We start from the raw sequence: 17,764 nt of genomic DNA, 5'->3' as shown, positions 1-17,764 counted from the left end.
AAGTGCATAGAAAACTAGTCTAAACTTATTATTAACACATATGTTAGTACATATATTTTCATATGGTATTACATAGGAATTCACGGGACAAGGTTTATATCTATATTTACGTATGCCACTACAAATCGCTCTGTGAAGTGCTAATTTATATCATTTGGATTTTAGATAACATGCATTTGGAAGACCACCGGTACCTTTTTTTTTTCTTAAAAGCATACCGCCAGCAAAAAATTAAAACTTCACAGTGCGCTTAGATCCTCATGACAGTACCTATCATGAGCCTTTGCCTGCAAAACCCAGCCGATTTTTCTGCAGGCCTCTCCTTCTATTTAACGAACAGGAAATTAGCAATATCATTATTTGCCATGTTACAAATACAGTAAAGCTGCAGCCCGGTCACCGGTCACTGTTTATACAAGATCTTTAGCTCCGTTACTCCGACAGGCATAATATACTTCAATACAGAAGTATTACAGTCTACAAAAAAACTTTTTCCCAATAAAAAAATGCTTTATTATGTAAAAATATCTAAAGAAGAAAAAAGTACACATAATAGATATTACCACATTCATAATGATCCAAGCTATACAATTATCATGCTATTTAACACGCAGGGTGAACGCTGAAAAATAAAAAAATTAAAACCAGAATCATTGTTTTTTTGTTCATCCCGCATTCCAAAAATGGAACAAAGAGTGATCAAAAAGTTGTATGTAACCCAAAACAGTGCCAATTAAAATATCAACTCATCCCGCAAAGATTAAATGGGTTTTCTGGTCATAGAGCAGTTTTTCATACTGATGACCTATCCACAGGATAGATCATCATTATATGATTGCTGGGGGCCTGACACCCGGACCCCTCACCGATCAGCGGTCTCGGCTGCATCCGTCACCAGGAGTTTTAGGGCATGACCACACGTGGCGGATTTCCTCCGCAACTGTCCGCATCAATGCCGCACAGAATCTGCGTTGCAGATTCTGCTGCGGATCTGCACAAAATGTGCAGTACATTGATGCGGACTAGCTGCTGCGGACTGCGGGAAAAGTGCTTCCCTTCTCCCTATCAGTGCAGGATAGAGAGAAGGGACAGCACTTTCCCTAGTGAAAGTAAACGATTTTCATACTTACCGGCCGTTGTCTTGGTGACGCGTCCCTCTTTCGGCATCCAGGCCGACCTCCCTGGATGACGCGCCAGTCCATGTGACCGCTGCAGCCTGTGCTTGGCCTGTGATTGGCTGCAGCCGTCACTTACACTGAAACGTCATCCTGGGAGGCCGGACTGGAGACAGAAGCAGGGAGTTCTCGGTAAGTATGAACTTATATGTTTTTTTACAGATACATGTATATTGAGATCGGTAGTCACTGTCCCGGGTGCAGAAACAGTTACTGCCGATCGCTTAACTCTTTCAGCACCCTGGACAGTGACTATTTACAGACGTCTCCTAGCAACGCTCCCGTCATTACGGGAGCCCCATTGACTTCCTCAGTCTGGCTGTAGACCTAGAAATACATAGGTCCAGCCAGAATGAAGAAATGTCATGGTAGTAAAACCAATACGCTCCGCAGCACACATAAGATCTGCGGACTTCATTGCGGAATTTTGACTCTCCATTGAAGTCAATGGAGAAAATCCGCCATGAGTCCGCCACTGCTCCGCAACAGACAGAGCATGCTGCGGACACCAAATTCCGCTCCGCAGCCTATGCTCCGCAGCGGAATTTTACGCCTCGTCTAAACGAACACTGCTAAATTAAAGTGTAAGTCAATGGACAAACGGCACCGCTGCGGATTAACGCTGCGGAGTGTCCGCAGCGGAATTTTAGTGAAATTCCGCCACGTGTGGTCATGCCCTTACAGTGTTCGGAGACGGAAGCAGAAGGCTTCATGCACTGTATAGCTGCCATGCTGCAGTACTGCAGCTCTGATACTATTTAAGTGAATAGGAGCAGAACTTCAGTACCCCAGCATGGCAGCTGTACAGTGCATGGAGCCCTCTGCTTCCTGCTCCGAACACTGCATAACTCCTTGTGACGGATGCAGCCGCAACATCTGATCGGTTCGGGGTCCAGGTGTCGGATCCCCACCAATCATATTCTGATTACCTATACTGTGGATAGGTCTTCAGTATAAAAAAAACGCCCCAAGACCAGAAAACCCATTTAAGCCTTCACATAGCTCCATATTGGAAAATGTTATGGCTATCCGAGATTGGCGACACAAAAACAAAAGACCTATATTAATGTGGTTTCATCGTAATTGTAATGACCCACAGAATAAAGTTAACATGTCATTTATTACGCACTATGAATGCCATAAAAACAAAACTGTAAAAAAAACAAGTCCTCAATAGCTATGTGGACGGAATAATAAAATTTTTTATGGGTCATAGAATGTGGCGACACAAAAACAATTTATGGAATGCGATGGAATAGAAATGAAAAAAAATTGCCGCGTCCTGAAGGCCAAAATAGGCCGCGTTTTTAAAGTGTTAAAAATAATTTATCCCTAAAGTAAATAAAAACACAAAAACAGTAAATATTAACTCTTCTATTAGGTTGCAAAAATTCTATTCGAACAAATATTAAATTATAGATAATCAATGCTAGGCTTCATTCACATAACCGTTCCAACTGAGCTTTCCATCAGAACGGAGCCCTGACTGAAAAAAACGGAAACCATTGGTTTCCGTTTCCATCACCATTCATTTCAATGGTGACGGATCCGGTGCCAATGGTTTCCGTTTGTGGCCGTTGTGCAAAGGTTCCGTCAAAATCGACTACGTTATTGATTCCGTCAAAGCGACAGAACCCTTGCACAACGGAGACAAACGGAAACTATTGGCACCATATCCGTCACTATTGAAATCAGAGGTGATGGAAACGGATACCTATGGTTTCCATTTGTGTCAGTCAGGGCTCCGTTCCGACGGAAAGCTCAGTCAGAACGGAGCCCTGACGTAGATGTGAACACAGCCTTATTCAGTGTTCTGTATTATTTGTAACATGCAATCATTTCTAAAGGATATCTCCCCTTTAGTCTTAATACAAAATACAGCTCCTCTGCAGATCTATGTGTATTCGTGGTTACAGACCACAAACCAGCCTGTGTATGGGACTGATCATATGTTACTCTCTTTTATTTGCCCTCCTCTCATATTGTCTGTAGGTTAACAAGAAGACTGTACAGAAGGAATTAACCTGTGACTGCAGGAACAGACACAAAGGATCTGTTTGCAGTACGTAACAATGGAGATACAAAGGTTTGCATAGGCGCTGTATACACAAAACGATAGGATAATTTCTTTGAAGACTATTTGCAAACTTGCGTTACTATGTATTTTAGATGTATTTGGTCAATAAAAAAAATAATGTCAAAAGTGGGCATGACCTTTTATTATTGCAGAATTATTGAAGTCAATTGTGTCTAGAAAAGTGAAACCACATGGTTCCCAGTAAGTGTGGGTCATAAGCTCGTGTTTCTAATGATTCTTTTACAGTATTTTTATTTTTTACATTACTTTCCCAAGTATAATTTATTATTTATTTAATAGTCCATACCTCACCTCTGTACGTGTAAGGCTTTGTTCACATCTGCGTCGGGGCTCCATTCATGGGTTACGTCGGAGCTTTCCGTCAGGGGAACCGATGAACGGAGTCCAAACTGCAACAAACGGAAACCATAGGTTTCCGTTTGCATCACCGTTGATTTCAATGGTGACGGATCTGGTGCAAATGGTTTCCGTTTGTCCCCATTGTATAAGGGTTCCGTCATTTTGAAGGAATAAATAGGGCAGTTGACTACGGTATTGATATGTGAAAACGACAGAACCCTTGCACAACGGTGACAAACGGAAACCATTTGCACTGGATCCCTCACCATTGAAATCAATGGTGATGCAAACTGAAACCTATGGTTTCCGTTTGTTTTAGTTTGGATTCCGTTCATGGGTTCCCCTGACGAAAAGCTCAGACGGAACCCATGAACGGAGTCCCGGCGCAGATGTGAACAAAGCCTAATAGAGAACATTATTCAGCCTTCCTCACTGTCGCTGCTGAAAATATTCTCATTTGTCTTTGCAGGGAAATAAACTCAGTGGGATAATGAACTGTGTTTGCTATGGACGGAGGGCTTTGAACACAGTAAGTATACGGGCCTCAATTTACAATTCTTCCGACATTACCTTATGAATATTTCATGCAATGAAGTAATTTGTTTTTGTTTGTTATGTGCTTAGTCTGTTATAGTATTGTATTAATAAGGTTCTGGGAATTTATTTTAAATTGTGTCAACAGGTCCTTCCATTAAAGTCAGATTACAATATTTGTGTTGAGTTTCAGGAAGCTTAGTTATTAAAAATTCTCCTTGAAAGTGAACCAAAGATATATATTTGCTTTTTTAATTTTAAATGTATTTGCAGTTTTTGCTAAAGCAAGCGGCAGCTAGACAAATAGAGGAGCCTGGCACATGTACCAATGACTTAAAAAGAATCTCCAGTTGCATACAGTATGCCTGGTAAAAATGCCAGCCAGGGATATAAGCAGACGCAGGATGCGAAGGGAAGAGAAGCTAGATTTTTTTGTTTGAAAAAGAAAAAAAAAAGTAATTTCCATTCATTTAACAATATTATAAGTGCAACAATAGCACAACGAGTTCACAGTAGATTACAAATAGCTCTAAAAGGGGTTGTCTCATGAATACAAGTCCTTTCCACATATACTATTAGGGTATATGGGTGTCTTGGAAGGGGTTACCCACTTTTCTATTAGCCAGAGTGGAGAACTGCTAACAAAGAGCGGTTCTGTCGGACCGCACCTTTCCAATTTCATATATTGCATTTCCTCTGACCAGCTTTCCCTGGTGATAACAGCTTAAAGGGGTTTTACCACGAACTAAAATAAATTTAAATGTGTCCATAGATGTCAGTTATACATTTGTGCAATTACATGTTATTTTCTAAAATCTACTGTTATAAAGACATATTATTATCATTCCTCTGTCAGAAGTTTTGTTGTGTTTCTGGTTGCCCTTGGATCCGACCATAACCCATTCCCCTGGCTATGGTCGGGAAAAGACACATCCCAACCATAGTATGGCTCTGTGGTCGCTTTCAATGTTCTCATAAACGCGCTTTATTTAGTTTGAACTCGGGAACTTCCGATTATTCCCGAGTGCTTGGTGTGACGACAAGCCTGAGGCTGCTACTGCGCATGCGCAGCAGTAGCGCTGTCCAAATCCCCGCCTGCACTCGGGAACTGGCAACTCTTCCAGAGTTCTTCTGCTAAACTTGCATTTCAGCAAGACTGTATGCACCCGGGAAACGCCCAATTGTCCATTTCAAAGCTCATTTGCATATATATAAAATAGCTCATAACTTGGCCAAAAATGAACGTTTTAAAAAAAACAAAAACGTTACTGTTATCTACATTGCAGCGCCGATCACATGCAATAGGAGATAGGGATTTGAGAATCTGGTGACAGAGCCTCTTTAAGTACTAGCTCCAATCCCTGCCATTAACCCCTTAGATGCCACGATCAAAAGCAATTGCGGCATCTTAATGGTTTGTAGCGATCACATCGTGTCGATGCCGATCATAGATATGGCAACCAGAGGCCTAACAATTTATTTCTTGGTCTGCCACGTATGATAGCCTATTTGGCCCGCCCACAGATGGGACCTAATAGGCTTGCTGTCAGTAATGACTGACAGCTCTAATGCATTGCACTACGTGGGTAGTGTAATGCATTAGAGTAAAGAACAAAGGTGCAGGCTCTCAAGTCCCCTAGTGGGACAAAAAAAAAGTTGAAAAAAGTACACATATTTGGTATCGCCATGTCCGTAACGACCAAATCTATAAAACTATAATATTATTTTTCCCACACGGTGAACACCGCAAAACAAATAAATAAAAATGTCATAATTGCTATTTTTTTATCACCACCCCTCCCAAAACATGGAATAAAAAGTTAGCATAAAGTACCATTTCCCCTAAAATAATGCCAATAAAAACTACAACCTGTCCCGCAATAAACAAGCCCTTACACAGCTTTTTTGACTGAAAAATAAAAAAGTTCTGGCTCTCAGAATATGGCGACACAAAATGTGCAGAGCATTCCAAAAGCGGATAAGATCGGGCACCATCTATCAGTGCGACACAGGCCACATATCTGCAGATTATTATTAATTTACCCCATTATTATTCTTCTTATTATGCCCTGATGTTCTCCGCACAGATTACATATACCCCCACATCATAAACTGAAATACCAGTAAAACTCCAAACAGAACCATTACCAAGCAAAATCTGCGCTCCAAAAGCTAAATGGTGCTCCCTCTCTTCTGAGCCCTATAGTGTGCCCAAACAGCAGTTTACTTCCACATATATGGCATTTCCATACTCAGGAGAACCAGCTTAGCTGTTTACGAGGTGTTTGTCTTCGGTGACACAAACTGGGAACAACATATTGTGCACTAAATGGCATATCAGCGGAAAATTGCAATTTCCACTTTGAACCATCCGCTGCGCATTAATTACTAATGAAAAAACCACCTGTGGGGGCAAAATGCTCACTACGTCCGTAAAATGCCTTAAGGGGTGTAGTTTCCAAAATAGTGGTCACTACTTGGAGGTTTGTTGTACTATTTGACCTCAGAGCCCTGCAATTGTGTGCCAATGCTGTGAAAATCACCAAAATAGACCTCAAATGCGCATGGTGCTCTTTACTTCTGAGGCCTGTCATATGTCCAGGCAAATGATAAATGCCTTGAGGGGTGTAGTTTCCAAAATAGGGTCACTTCTTGGGGGCTTCCACTGTACTCGTGTACCTTAGGGTTTTTCAAATGAGACATCGCAGCCAAAAAAACAATCCAGCAAAATCTGTATGCCAAATAGCACTCCTGCCTTTCTGAGCCCTGCCGTATGTCCAAACAGCAGTTTATGACCATGATGTGGGATATTTCTGTACTCTGGAGAAATTGCTTTACAAAGGATGTTTTTTTTTCCTCCTTTATTCCTTGTAAGAATGAAAAAATGCAACTTTTAAGCGGAAAAAATTTTGATATTTATTTTTACGGTCTAATTCCAATAAATTTTGCAAAAGACCAGTGGGGTCTAAATGCTCACTATACCCCTAGATAGATTCCTTAAAGGGTGTAGTTTCCGAAACGTGGCCACTTTTTGGGGGTTTCCTAATGTTTTGGCCCCGCAGGCACTTTGCAAATGTGACATGGCACACAAAAACCATTCCAGCTAAATTTGAGCTCCAAATGGCGCTCCTTCCATTTTGAGCCCTGCCGTGTGTCCAAACAGCAGTTATGACCACTTAGGGGGTATTGCCGTAATCGGGAGAAATTGCTTTTCAAATGTTGGGGTGCTTTTTCTCCTTTATTCCTTGTGAAAATGGAAAAAAATCGGAGCTAAAACTACATTTTATTAGAAAAAAAATTTATTTTTATTTTTACGGCCTAATTCCACTAAAGTCAGCAAAAAACCTGTGGAGTCAAACTGCTCACTATACCCCTCGATAAATTCCTTGAGTGGTGTAGTTTCCCAAATGGGGTAACTTTTGGGAGGTTTCCACTGATTTGGTCCCGCAGGAGCTTTGCAATTCTGACATGGCACCGAAAACCATTCCAGAAAAAATTTGAGCTCCAAAAGCCAAATAACGCGCTTTCCATTCGAAGCCCTGCCGCGGGTCCAAACAGCCGTTTATTACCACATATGGGGAATTGCTGTGCTCAGAAGAGGTTGATTTAGGTTGGGGTGCCTTTTTTTCTTTATTTATTGTGAAAATGGAAAAAACTGAGCTAAAACTAAATTTTATTTGAAAAAAATGTTGATTTTCATTTTCACAGACAAATTCCACTAAAGTCAGCAAAAAACCTGTGGGGTCAAAATGCTCAATATACCCACCGATAAATTCCTTGAAGGGTGTAGTTTCTCAAATTGGATCACTTTTGGGGGGTTTCCACTGATTCGGTCCCGCAGGAGCTTTGCAAATGTGACATGGCACCCGAAAACCATTGCAGCAAAACCTGAGCTCAAAAAGCCAGATGGTTCTCCTTCCCTTCTGAGACCTGCCAGGTGTCCAAAGAGCCGTTTATTGCCACATATGGGGTAGTGCCGTAAACGGGAGAAATATATTTTCAATGTTGGGGTGTTTTTTCTCCTTTATTCCTTGTAAAAATTGAAAATTTCTACGTTTTATTGGAAAAATGTTTCATTTTCACGGCTTCATTCCACTAAATTCAGCAAAAAAACTGTGGGGTCAAAATGCCCACTATACCGCTTGATAAATTCCTTGAGGGGTGTAGTTTGCCAAATGGTGTCTTGTTGGGGGTGTTTTGGCATCACAAGACCTCTTCAAACCTGACATGTTGCCTTCAATATGTTCTCATAAAAAGGAGGCCCCAAAATCCTCTAGGTGCTCGTGTGCTTCTGAGGACGGTGCTTCAGTCCATTACCACACTGGGGCCACATGTGGGATATTTTTAAAAACTGCAGAATATGTGCAATAAATATAGAGTTGTGTTTCTCTGCTAAAACCTTCTGTGTTACAGAAAAACAATTATTACAAATGAATTTCTGAAAAAAAATGAAATTTGTAAATTTCATGCCTACATTGCTGTAATTCTTGTGGAACGCCCAAAGTTTTAATCAACTTTCTAAATGCTGTTTTGAATACTTTGAAGGGTTCGGTTTTTAAAATAGGGAGATTTATGGGGGTTTGCATTGTATGGGCCCCTCAAACCACTTCAAACCTGAACTCGTCCCTGTAAAAATAGCCTTTTGAAATTTTCCTGAAAATGTGAGAAATTTCTGCTAATGTTCTAAGCCTTGTACTGTTCTAGAAAAATAAAAGGATGTTCAGAAAACGATGCCAATCTAAAGTAGACATATGGGGAATGTTAATTAGCATTTATTTTGTGTTGTATAACTATCTATCTTACAAGCAGATACATTAAAATTTACAAAAATGCAATTTTTGCCGTTTTTTGTCAAAATTTTGGTGTTTTTCACAATAAAATACTGAATGTATCGAGCAAATTTTACCACTAACTAAAAGTACAATGTGTCACGAGAAAACAATCTCAGAATTGCTTGGATAGGAAAAAGCAGTTAGGTTAAAAATGTATTACCACATAAAGTGACACGTCAGATTTGAAAAATTGGGCTGCGTCCTGAACGTGCCAACTAGTCCCTGTCCTTAAGGGGATAATAGCTGGTAAGAGTGACAAACAATATGCGCTAGCTGTGAGCTTTGTACTATGAAGTTTACCTCCCAGCAGGACTGCTACTGCCTTCATCCCCTTCACGCTGTTCATTCTTATTTCTTGGTACAGGAGGTTGTATCATTTCTGAAGCTAAAGGGTCAATGTCATTATCTTCACGTCCCACCCATTCTCCGATCACGCAGGGTCTTAGAAGTGAAGAGTTAAATGCTCTTGTGTCCTGAAGATATGAAAAAATTGAGGATTAACTTCAGGGTTATACATAAGAACAATAAACCGGTATAATAAAAAAGGGATTTACAACAAATAAAGTCATAGATATTATAATTGTATATTGCAGGTCCCAATGCCAAAATGGAAGCCTTACCATCTAATTGTCAGTTTGTAACACGGAAAGCATAGCAAGGCACTAAAATCTGAAGGAGCATGGCACAAAGAACCAGGTCATGGCAGAGAACCAGGTCCCCTGATATATAGTGAGTGGTTGAGGTTAAAGGACATTGACAACCACCAAGTCACACTTTTAAAATGTCTCAATGCAAAGAGGATCCGTCACTATTTATTAATTCCCTATCTCCTAACTAATCTAACAGGCGCTTTGCTGCTGATTATTTTTTTAACTTTTATTATTTGAAAAGTTATGAGCATATTTCTAAATATTCTAATGTTGCTCTAATAGCCAAAAAGGAGGTGACTTTCTTTTCACTCTGGGCGGTGCAATGTTTTCTGTATGACGCTGTCCAATCAGCATACAGCTTCTCCCCCTTCCCTGCCCAGCAACACAGTGTGATCCTATAGTACCATAATTTACGGACTATAGGACGCACTGGACCATAAGACGCATCCATAAATTGCAGGATAAAAGAGGAGAACAAAAAGGTTTTGCTTTTAACTGTACATTTCCTGAGTAATATTGAGACAATAGGGTACCACAGTGCCCCAATACAATGCCAGCCACAGTGCCTTATAACAATGTCAGATAGAAATACAAGATACTGGCAGCTATAGTGCTCTCATCCTCCCCTGAACTCACCAGAAATCAGAGGTGTGGAGAGGCAGGGGTTAATGGTGTTGAAACTGTACTTGCTGCTCTGTACATAGGAGGGGGCGTGGCTAGAAGGTCCTTGCAGATCAGGACCTGCACAGATTTACTGTGCTGTATATGTACTAATGTCTGTGTTATCTGCTCACTGAACAGTGCGATGACAGAACTCTGTGTGTAAGATGTGACTGTTCAGTGAGCAGATAACACAGAGATCTTATACACAGCACAGGACATGCAGCTTCCATTACACTGCACTGCAAAGACCTTTGAATCTCAGAGCTCAGTCTTCTGCTCCTGGCATCCTCAGACAAGATTACAGCTCAGATTCTTAGAGAGAAACTGCTTCTTATAGTCTAAAAAAAAAGTATACAGCTTCCATTGCCGACTGTTTTCAACTGGTGATTATCTCCGGTTGTGTCACAGCTAGAACTGCGATCCAGGTGTCATATGAAAGATTAGAATCTCCTCTTTCATATGACACCAGAACCGCTGGTCCACAGCAAGAGATATAGCTGTTTGAAGTGATCCCCCTTCCCTCCAGCCTCAGTCTCTCAAACTGTGTGAAGCAGCTTCATGCTGATAGGTCAGCGTCAGAGGCTGTGAGGAGGCTCCACCTCAGGAGAATCGCTCGTGTTGATGCCCATTTGTCAAGTATAGGCTCAGTTGCATATTTAGAAAAAAGCTCATAACTTTTTAAATAATATTTTTTTGGGGACACAATTTTCACTATAATTATCAGTGTGGGAGCGCCTATTAGATTAGCAAGGAGTTAGGGCATTACTAAACAAGTGACAGAGCCTCTTCAATCAAGCACATGTAAAACTAGAAAATATAAATATAAAGTTATCAAAAATGCTTAGAAATAAATACACCAGATTTTAGATTTCGAACTATATACTATATAATGTACTGGGAAACTGAAAAAAAATTCTTCCATGCTGAAATTGGAAAAAACTGCGATTCCTCTATGGTTTTTACGGATTTTACCGTGCGGTAAAAATGATAACTTAACTTTATTCTGTGGCTCAATACGATTACAATGATACCAAATTTATATAGTTTTTTTAAATATATTTTACCACTTTTAAAGAGAGAACTTTTTGTTAAAAAAAACCTTTGATTTGTGTCGCCACATTCTGAAAGCCATAACTGCCGGACGAGCTGTAGTTTTTATCGGTATTATTTTATGGTACATATAATTTTGTTATCACTTTTTATAAAAAAAATTTGGGGAGCTAATTTGACCAAAAAACAAAGATTTTGGTGTTTTAAATGTTTAATTTCACTGTGCGCGTTAAATAATGCTATATTTTAATAGTTCCGAATTTTACGGATGTAGCGATACCAATTTTGTTAACTTTTTTTTATTTTTTTCATTACTTTAGAGTGAAAAGGGGTTTATTGAACTTTTAATTTTATTAACTTTATTTCACTTTCTTTTACACATTTCATTAGTCCCTCTAAGGGACTTGAACCAGCGAACCGTTAGATCGCTGGTACAATACACTGCATTGCAGCATACTAACAATTAAGAAATTACTAGCGTATTGCAGTATGATGTAATATTTACAGGCCTCTGTTAAGCCCTGCCACAGGCAAGGCTTAGCAGAGGCAGAGAGAAGGCAGTCCTTGGGGTCTTCATTAGGCCCCTGGGTTGCCATGACAACCGTCGTCACCCCCGATCTCACTGCGGGGGGCGATGAGCTGTCAGAGGGGGCCACCCTCTCTTTTTAACGCCTCATATGCGGAGGTCATCATTGTTCTTGACGGAACCAATAGCGCAGTCGACTGCGCTATTGATTCTGTAAAAAAAACAATGGAAGCCTGTCACAACGGTGACAAACGGAAATCAATGGTGAGGGGAATGGAAGCTGAGGTTTCAGTTTGCCTTTCCGTTGATTGGTTAACCCGACAGAAAACTCAGACGGAACCCCTCAACAGAAGGGCAAAGCTGATGTGAACACAGCCTAAGACTGCATTCTCTCAGTGCTAGCAGAGTATACAAAGATCTAGCTGAATTATTATCGCTAATGAGAAATAGAAATGATTGAAAGGTGACCGCCATTATCCCATAAGCCCATAGTGATATTGCGACACACAGGCATGCTGCCAATAAATAAACATCAGCAAGCCTGAAGCTCTAGAAAATGTGGTCTTATCTAATGTAGTCATCATAGTGTTTAGCCAAACTGGATGCCTACCATATTAGGCCTTGGTAACATCTCCGTTAGAGGCTCCATTAGGCCTTATTTACACGAACGTGTTTCACGTCGCACGGACCTATGTAACGCAATGGGGCCATTCAGACAGTCCGTGATTTTCACGCAGCGTGTATCTGCTGCGTAAAACTCACGACATGTCCTATACTTTAGCATGTTTTGCGCATCACGCACCCATTGAAGTCAATGACGCGCAGCACACAGACACACTTCCGTGTGTTGCTCTTGATTCGCGCAACAGTAGATCAAGAAATTAAGGGAAAAATAAAACCACCTCCTTCATTTCTTTTTTTAAAAATCAAAACCGCGTGTCATAAGGATGGCATATGCGTGAAAATCACGCAGCAACGCACCAAACACTTATGGCACACGGAACTGCAACGCGCAAAAAACACAGCGTTCGTGTGAATTTCACCTTTGGGTCCTCCATCGCAGATTCGGCTGAGATAACTAGATGTTGTCTCTGGTAAAATCATAGACACTCAGACGGAAAGCCGATGGAACCCATTAAAGTCAATTGGTTCCATCAACCGCTGGCGGTGTCTGTTGTGCAACAGAACCGTTGCTTCCGTTATTCCCTTGTTCTGCTCCTCAGTCAGAACAAAACAATGTAACACACCAACGCAGGTGTGAACATAGCCTTAGGCCTCATACACATCTACGTATTTTTTCCTCCCGTAAATACGGGTACTTTGTCACACATATTCGACCCGTATTCCACAAGTATTTACGGACCCATGCCCGTGTCACCAGTATTCCACCCGTATTTACGGACCCGTTTTCTCTGCAAAATTGCACAGCACTAATTGGCAGACCCTTCTCTCTATCAGTGCTGGATAGAGAGAAGGGGCAGCCATTCTGGGTAGAGTTTCCACAGCGGAACGCAGCGATTGTAAGTAAAGAAGTTCATACGTACCCCGGCCGTTGTCTCGGTGATGCGTCCCTCTTTTGACATCCAGTCCGACCTCCCTGGATGACGCGGCAGTCCATGTGACTGCTGCAGCCTGTGATTGGCTGCAGCGGTCACATGGGATGAAATGTCATCCCGGGAGGCCGAACTGGAGGAAAAAGTAGGTAAGTTAACTTTTGACACTATTAACTCCAGCGGTAGTCACTGTCCCGGGTGCTGAAAGAGTTAGTTAACTCTTTCAGCACCCTGGACAGTGACTATCCCCTGACGTCACCTAGCAACGCTCCCGTAATTACGGGTGCACACACGTAGCCACCTGTAATTACGGCCTGAAATAGGACATGTTCCATATTTTTCAACGGCACGCGCACCTTCCCGTAAGCAAACGGGAAGGTACCCATGGCCAATAGAACTCTATGGGCTCGTAATCACGGGCTGTAATTATGGCCATTTTTACGTTCGTGTGTATGAGGCCTTATTTAGTCATGGGATAGAGCAGCCGGATCAGGTAATGTTCCCTTCTGCTGCATCTTTTCTGAGAAAACACTGCCATGAAATGTTCTCTGGACTGATTCTATTGATAAAGAATAATTTCTTCGTTTTACATATTTTTCCAGGCATAAAAAAAATTGGAGACAATAACTAAAAACAAAAAAAATCTCATATTGTATATTTCAATATTACCTGTTCCAATTCATCTGAAACAGCAATACCTGTGGAAAACAGAATTCACAAATTTAATTTAACATTGTAAAATGTTTTTCTATGCTGTTAAAGAAAAAAAAACTGAAGAAAATCAGAAGTATTAAGATCTCAGGGATCTCAGGGCGAGCTCAGGGAGGACAGAAAAGAAAATATGTTTCACAATTATTGTACATATGCTGGGATATTAATTAGATTTTTTTTAAATTTACCACAATGCAGCGACCAGTTTTATATTTACACACATTTGTTCTAGACTTACTCCGTGACAGATTCTCAAGGGCCTTCCCCAGTTTTTTGCTTTCTTGAAGAATATGGTTTAATTCATCAAAATCTCGACTTTCAGGCTTTGTCCTCCAGTCCCATTCTGGATTTTCAATAGATCTGGGCACTGAGAATGGAAAAACAAATTGAAAAAAAAAAAAAATTGCATTGAAATAAGATTCTCTGAAAATAATAAGAATGCAACTACAGAAAGAACTTATCTTAGGCTGTGTATAGATGTCCCAGTTTTGTGGTTTTATTGCCGGGCATTTTTGCACAAAAATGTATTGTGTACACACAGCCTTATATTGTACTCACATGACTTTAAGTGTAATTTTAAATGAATTGTATTAAAGAAAGAGGATGTCCATATGTAAATAAAACTAAAGGGTACATTTACACATAGTGGCTTTAAAGGTGCAGCGGAAAGTTACACCATGCACTTTTTTTTCATGGTATCGGCCTTATTCAGACGAACGTGGGGAAACTCTGACGTGAAAAACTGCAGTTTTTCACGTCTGAGTTGCCCCCGTGCGAGTCCCTTTTTTACGGATCCTCATGGACTTGAGTCTATGGAGGGATCCATGAAAACTGAAGAAAATAGGACATGTTCTATTTTTCAGTGGACCCATCACACAGTCCGTTGAAACAACGGCCCCATTGAAATACATGCGTCCGTGATACAACCGTAGTTTTAACGGCCGTCACACGGGCGTATTCTACGTTCATCTGAATAACAATTTAATTGCAGTAAAGATTGCAAAAACACATATTTGAATGCAGTTTTGCAGTGGTGCGGTAAAGGTGTGACTCCATTACCACCCAATTTAGAAGTTTTGGTTAATTTGTTTAACGGGGAGATGAAACACAAAAGTATACAAAATATATGCGGATTAAAGAGGCTCTATCACCAGATTCTGAAATCCCTATCTCCTATTGCATGTGATCGGCGCTGCAATGTAGATAACAGTAACGTTTTTTTTGTTTTTTTTTAAAACGTTCATTTTTGGCCAAGTTATGAGCTATTTGATATATATGCAAATGAGGTTTGAAATGGACAACTGGGCGTTTTTTTTTCGTTATCTCCAACTGGGCGTGTATTGTGTTTTTAACTGGGCGTGTTTACGTGTATGACGCTGACCAATCAGTGACCAGTCAGCATCATACACTCATCTCCATTCATTTACACAGCAGCGATGTGCAGCCACATACACAGAGATTAACGTTACTGCAGTGTCCTGATAATGAATACACATGATCATCCAGCCTGGACATCATGTGTATTCATTATCAGGACACTTCTGAATCTTTTCTGTGAGATTTGCAGCAAGGGAAACGAAATCTCGTTTACCTCCGTAATCTCGGGAGATTTCGTTTCCCTTGCTAGAAATCTCAAAGAAAAGATTCAGAAGTGTCAGGATTCTGAATACACATGACGTCCAGGCTGGATGATCATGTGTATTCATTATCAGGACACTGGATTAACGTTAATCTCTGTGTATGTGGCTGCACATCGCTCCTGTGTAAATCAATGGAGATGAGTGTATGATGCTGACTGGTCACTGATTGGTCAGCGTCATACACGTAAACACGCCCAGTTAAAAACACAATACACGCCCAGTTGGACATAACGAAAAAAAAACGCCCAGTTGTCCATTTCAAACCTCATTTGCTTATATATCAAATAGCTCATAACTTGGCCAAAAATGAACGTTTTTAAAAAAAACAAAAAAGTTACTGTTATCTACATTGCAGCGCCGATCACATGCAATAGGAGATAGGGATTTCAGAATCTGGTGACAGAGCCTCTTTAAAAGGAGCTTTCTGAGAAAAGTTTTTTTTGCATTTGTATACACGTGAGTATTTACAATTTAACAAAACATTAACAGGGAGCAAAAGACGAGAGGCTTGGAAGTGTAACTAAATACAATAAATGAAAACAATCATGATGGTTAGGGTATGTTCACACGACGTCTGAAAATACGTCTGAAATTACGGAGCCGTTTTCAGGCGAAAACAGCTCCTGAATTTCAGACATAATTGCTCGTACTCGCGTTTTTCGCGGCGTCCATTACGGACGTAATTGGAGCTGTTTTTCAATGGAGTCAATGAAAAATGGCTCCAATTACGTCCCAAGAAGTGTCCTGCACTTCTTTTGACGAGCCGTCTTTTTTACGAGCCGTCTTTTTACAGCGACGCGTAAAATGACAGGTCGTCGACACAGTACATCGTAAAGCCCATTGAAAGTAATGGGTAGATGTTTGTCGGCGTAATGGAGCCATTTTTTCAGACGTAATTCGGGGCGTAAAATGCCCGAATTACGTCTGAAACTTGGTTGTGTGAACATACACTTAAGGTTATGGTTATTTTCTATAATTATATTTCAATAAACAAAACACACGTGTAAATGAGTACACAAAAAAAAAAAGCACTAAAAAAGAATCAGGATTGAGAGAAAAAAAAAGAAAATGAATTCCTCTCCTTTTCTACACATCTTGGAGAAAACTACTTCTGTTATCCAACCACGTGGACCACTAATTAATCATTTTTCTTTTTTCCTTTATAAATAAAATGTTCTTTACTGGCTACCGTGTCTACTAGTCTGATCCAACTCTCCACATCTTTTGGGACTTTGCCTAATACAAAAATATAGGACACATTTTCACGCTAATAATGTCGACACCTTTTTTTATGAAAACCTTTGAACAGTCTACTAGTGTTCCTTACAATACATACCCACGGATCTAAGGTTATGTTCACACACTGTGTTTTCAGGCATATTTCGGGGTGTAAATGCCCCGAAATAAGCCCGATAAAACGGTAGCTGAATGCCTACAAACAGCTGCCCATTGAAATCAATGGCAAAAACGGCCTTTAATTCATACGGGGGCATCTTTTTACGCCGCTATTTTAATAAACGATATGCGTTATAAAATAAGTAGCATGTCCCTTCTTGAGGCGTTTTTTAGAGCGTTTTTTCCATTGTACACTATGAAAAATGCCTCAAAAGAAGCTTAATTTCCAGCTTAAAAAACGTCTGAAAATCAGAGGCTGGTTTCTCTGCAAACCGCTCCGTCATTTTCAGCCGTTTTTTTACTGTGTGAACATATCCTCAGACTACTTTTACATTACAGATTTTTCCCACTTCACAATGATCACACAATGATTTCCAATCCTATATAAAAACACAGCAGACGCGCGATTCACTACAAAAATACAAAAAAAAAATGGTATCATACAGTGTGAACTGTTTAGTGACGTTTTCCAATTTCTTGTACTATATTATTTCCAGCCCATATCCGCAACAAACACCAGACTCCAAAGTTTCAAAAAATAAAGTCAATAAATATTGTGATTGACATACATTGCAAATGAGGCTCAGATATACTTTTA

The 17,764-nt window shown here is 40.3% G+C and overlaps 1 protein-coding gene across 3 annotated transcripts in view; it reads right to left on the bottom strand.

Moving 5' to 3' along the window:
* C5H8orf34 (chromosome 5 C8orf34 homolog) overlaps positions 1–17,764 on the bottom strand; it is a 392,453-nt gene that overhangs the window by 256,436 nt on the left and 118,253 nt on the right. For all 3 annotated transcript variants that reach the window (XM_075828255.1, XM_075828257.1, XM_075828256.1), the window contains exons 4-6: positions 14,370–14,498; positions 14,090–14,118; positions 9,279–9,451 (exon numbers count right to left, since the gene is read on the bottom strand). In XM_075828255.1, coding sequence (XP_075684370.1) covers positions 9,279–9,451; positions 14,090–14,118; positions 14,370–14,498 — 331 coding nt within the window. The remainder of the gene's footprint in view (positions 1–9,278; positions 9,452–14,089; positions 14,119–14,369; positions 14,499–17,764) is intronic.

Source organism: Rhinoderma darwinii, chromosome 5 (genome assembly GCF_050947455.1).
Source record: "Rhinoderma darwinii isolate aRhiDar2 chromosome 5, aRhiDar2.hap1, whole genome shotgun sequence".
Taxonomy (NCBI): domain Eukaryota; kingdom Metazoa; phylum Chordata; class Amphibia; order Anura; family Rhinodermatidae; genus Rhinoderma; species Rhinoderma darwinii.
This window is presented reverse-complemented; position numbering and strand designations above follow the sequence as displayed.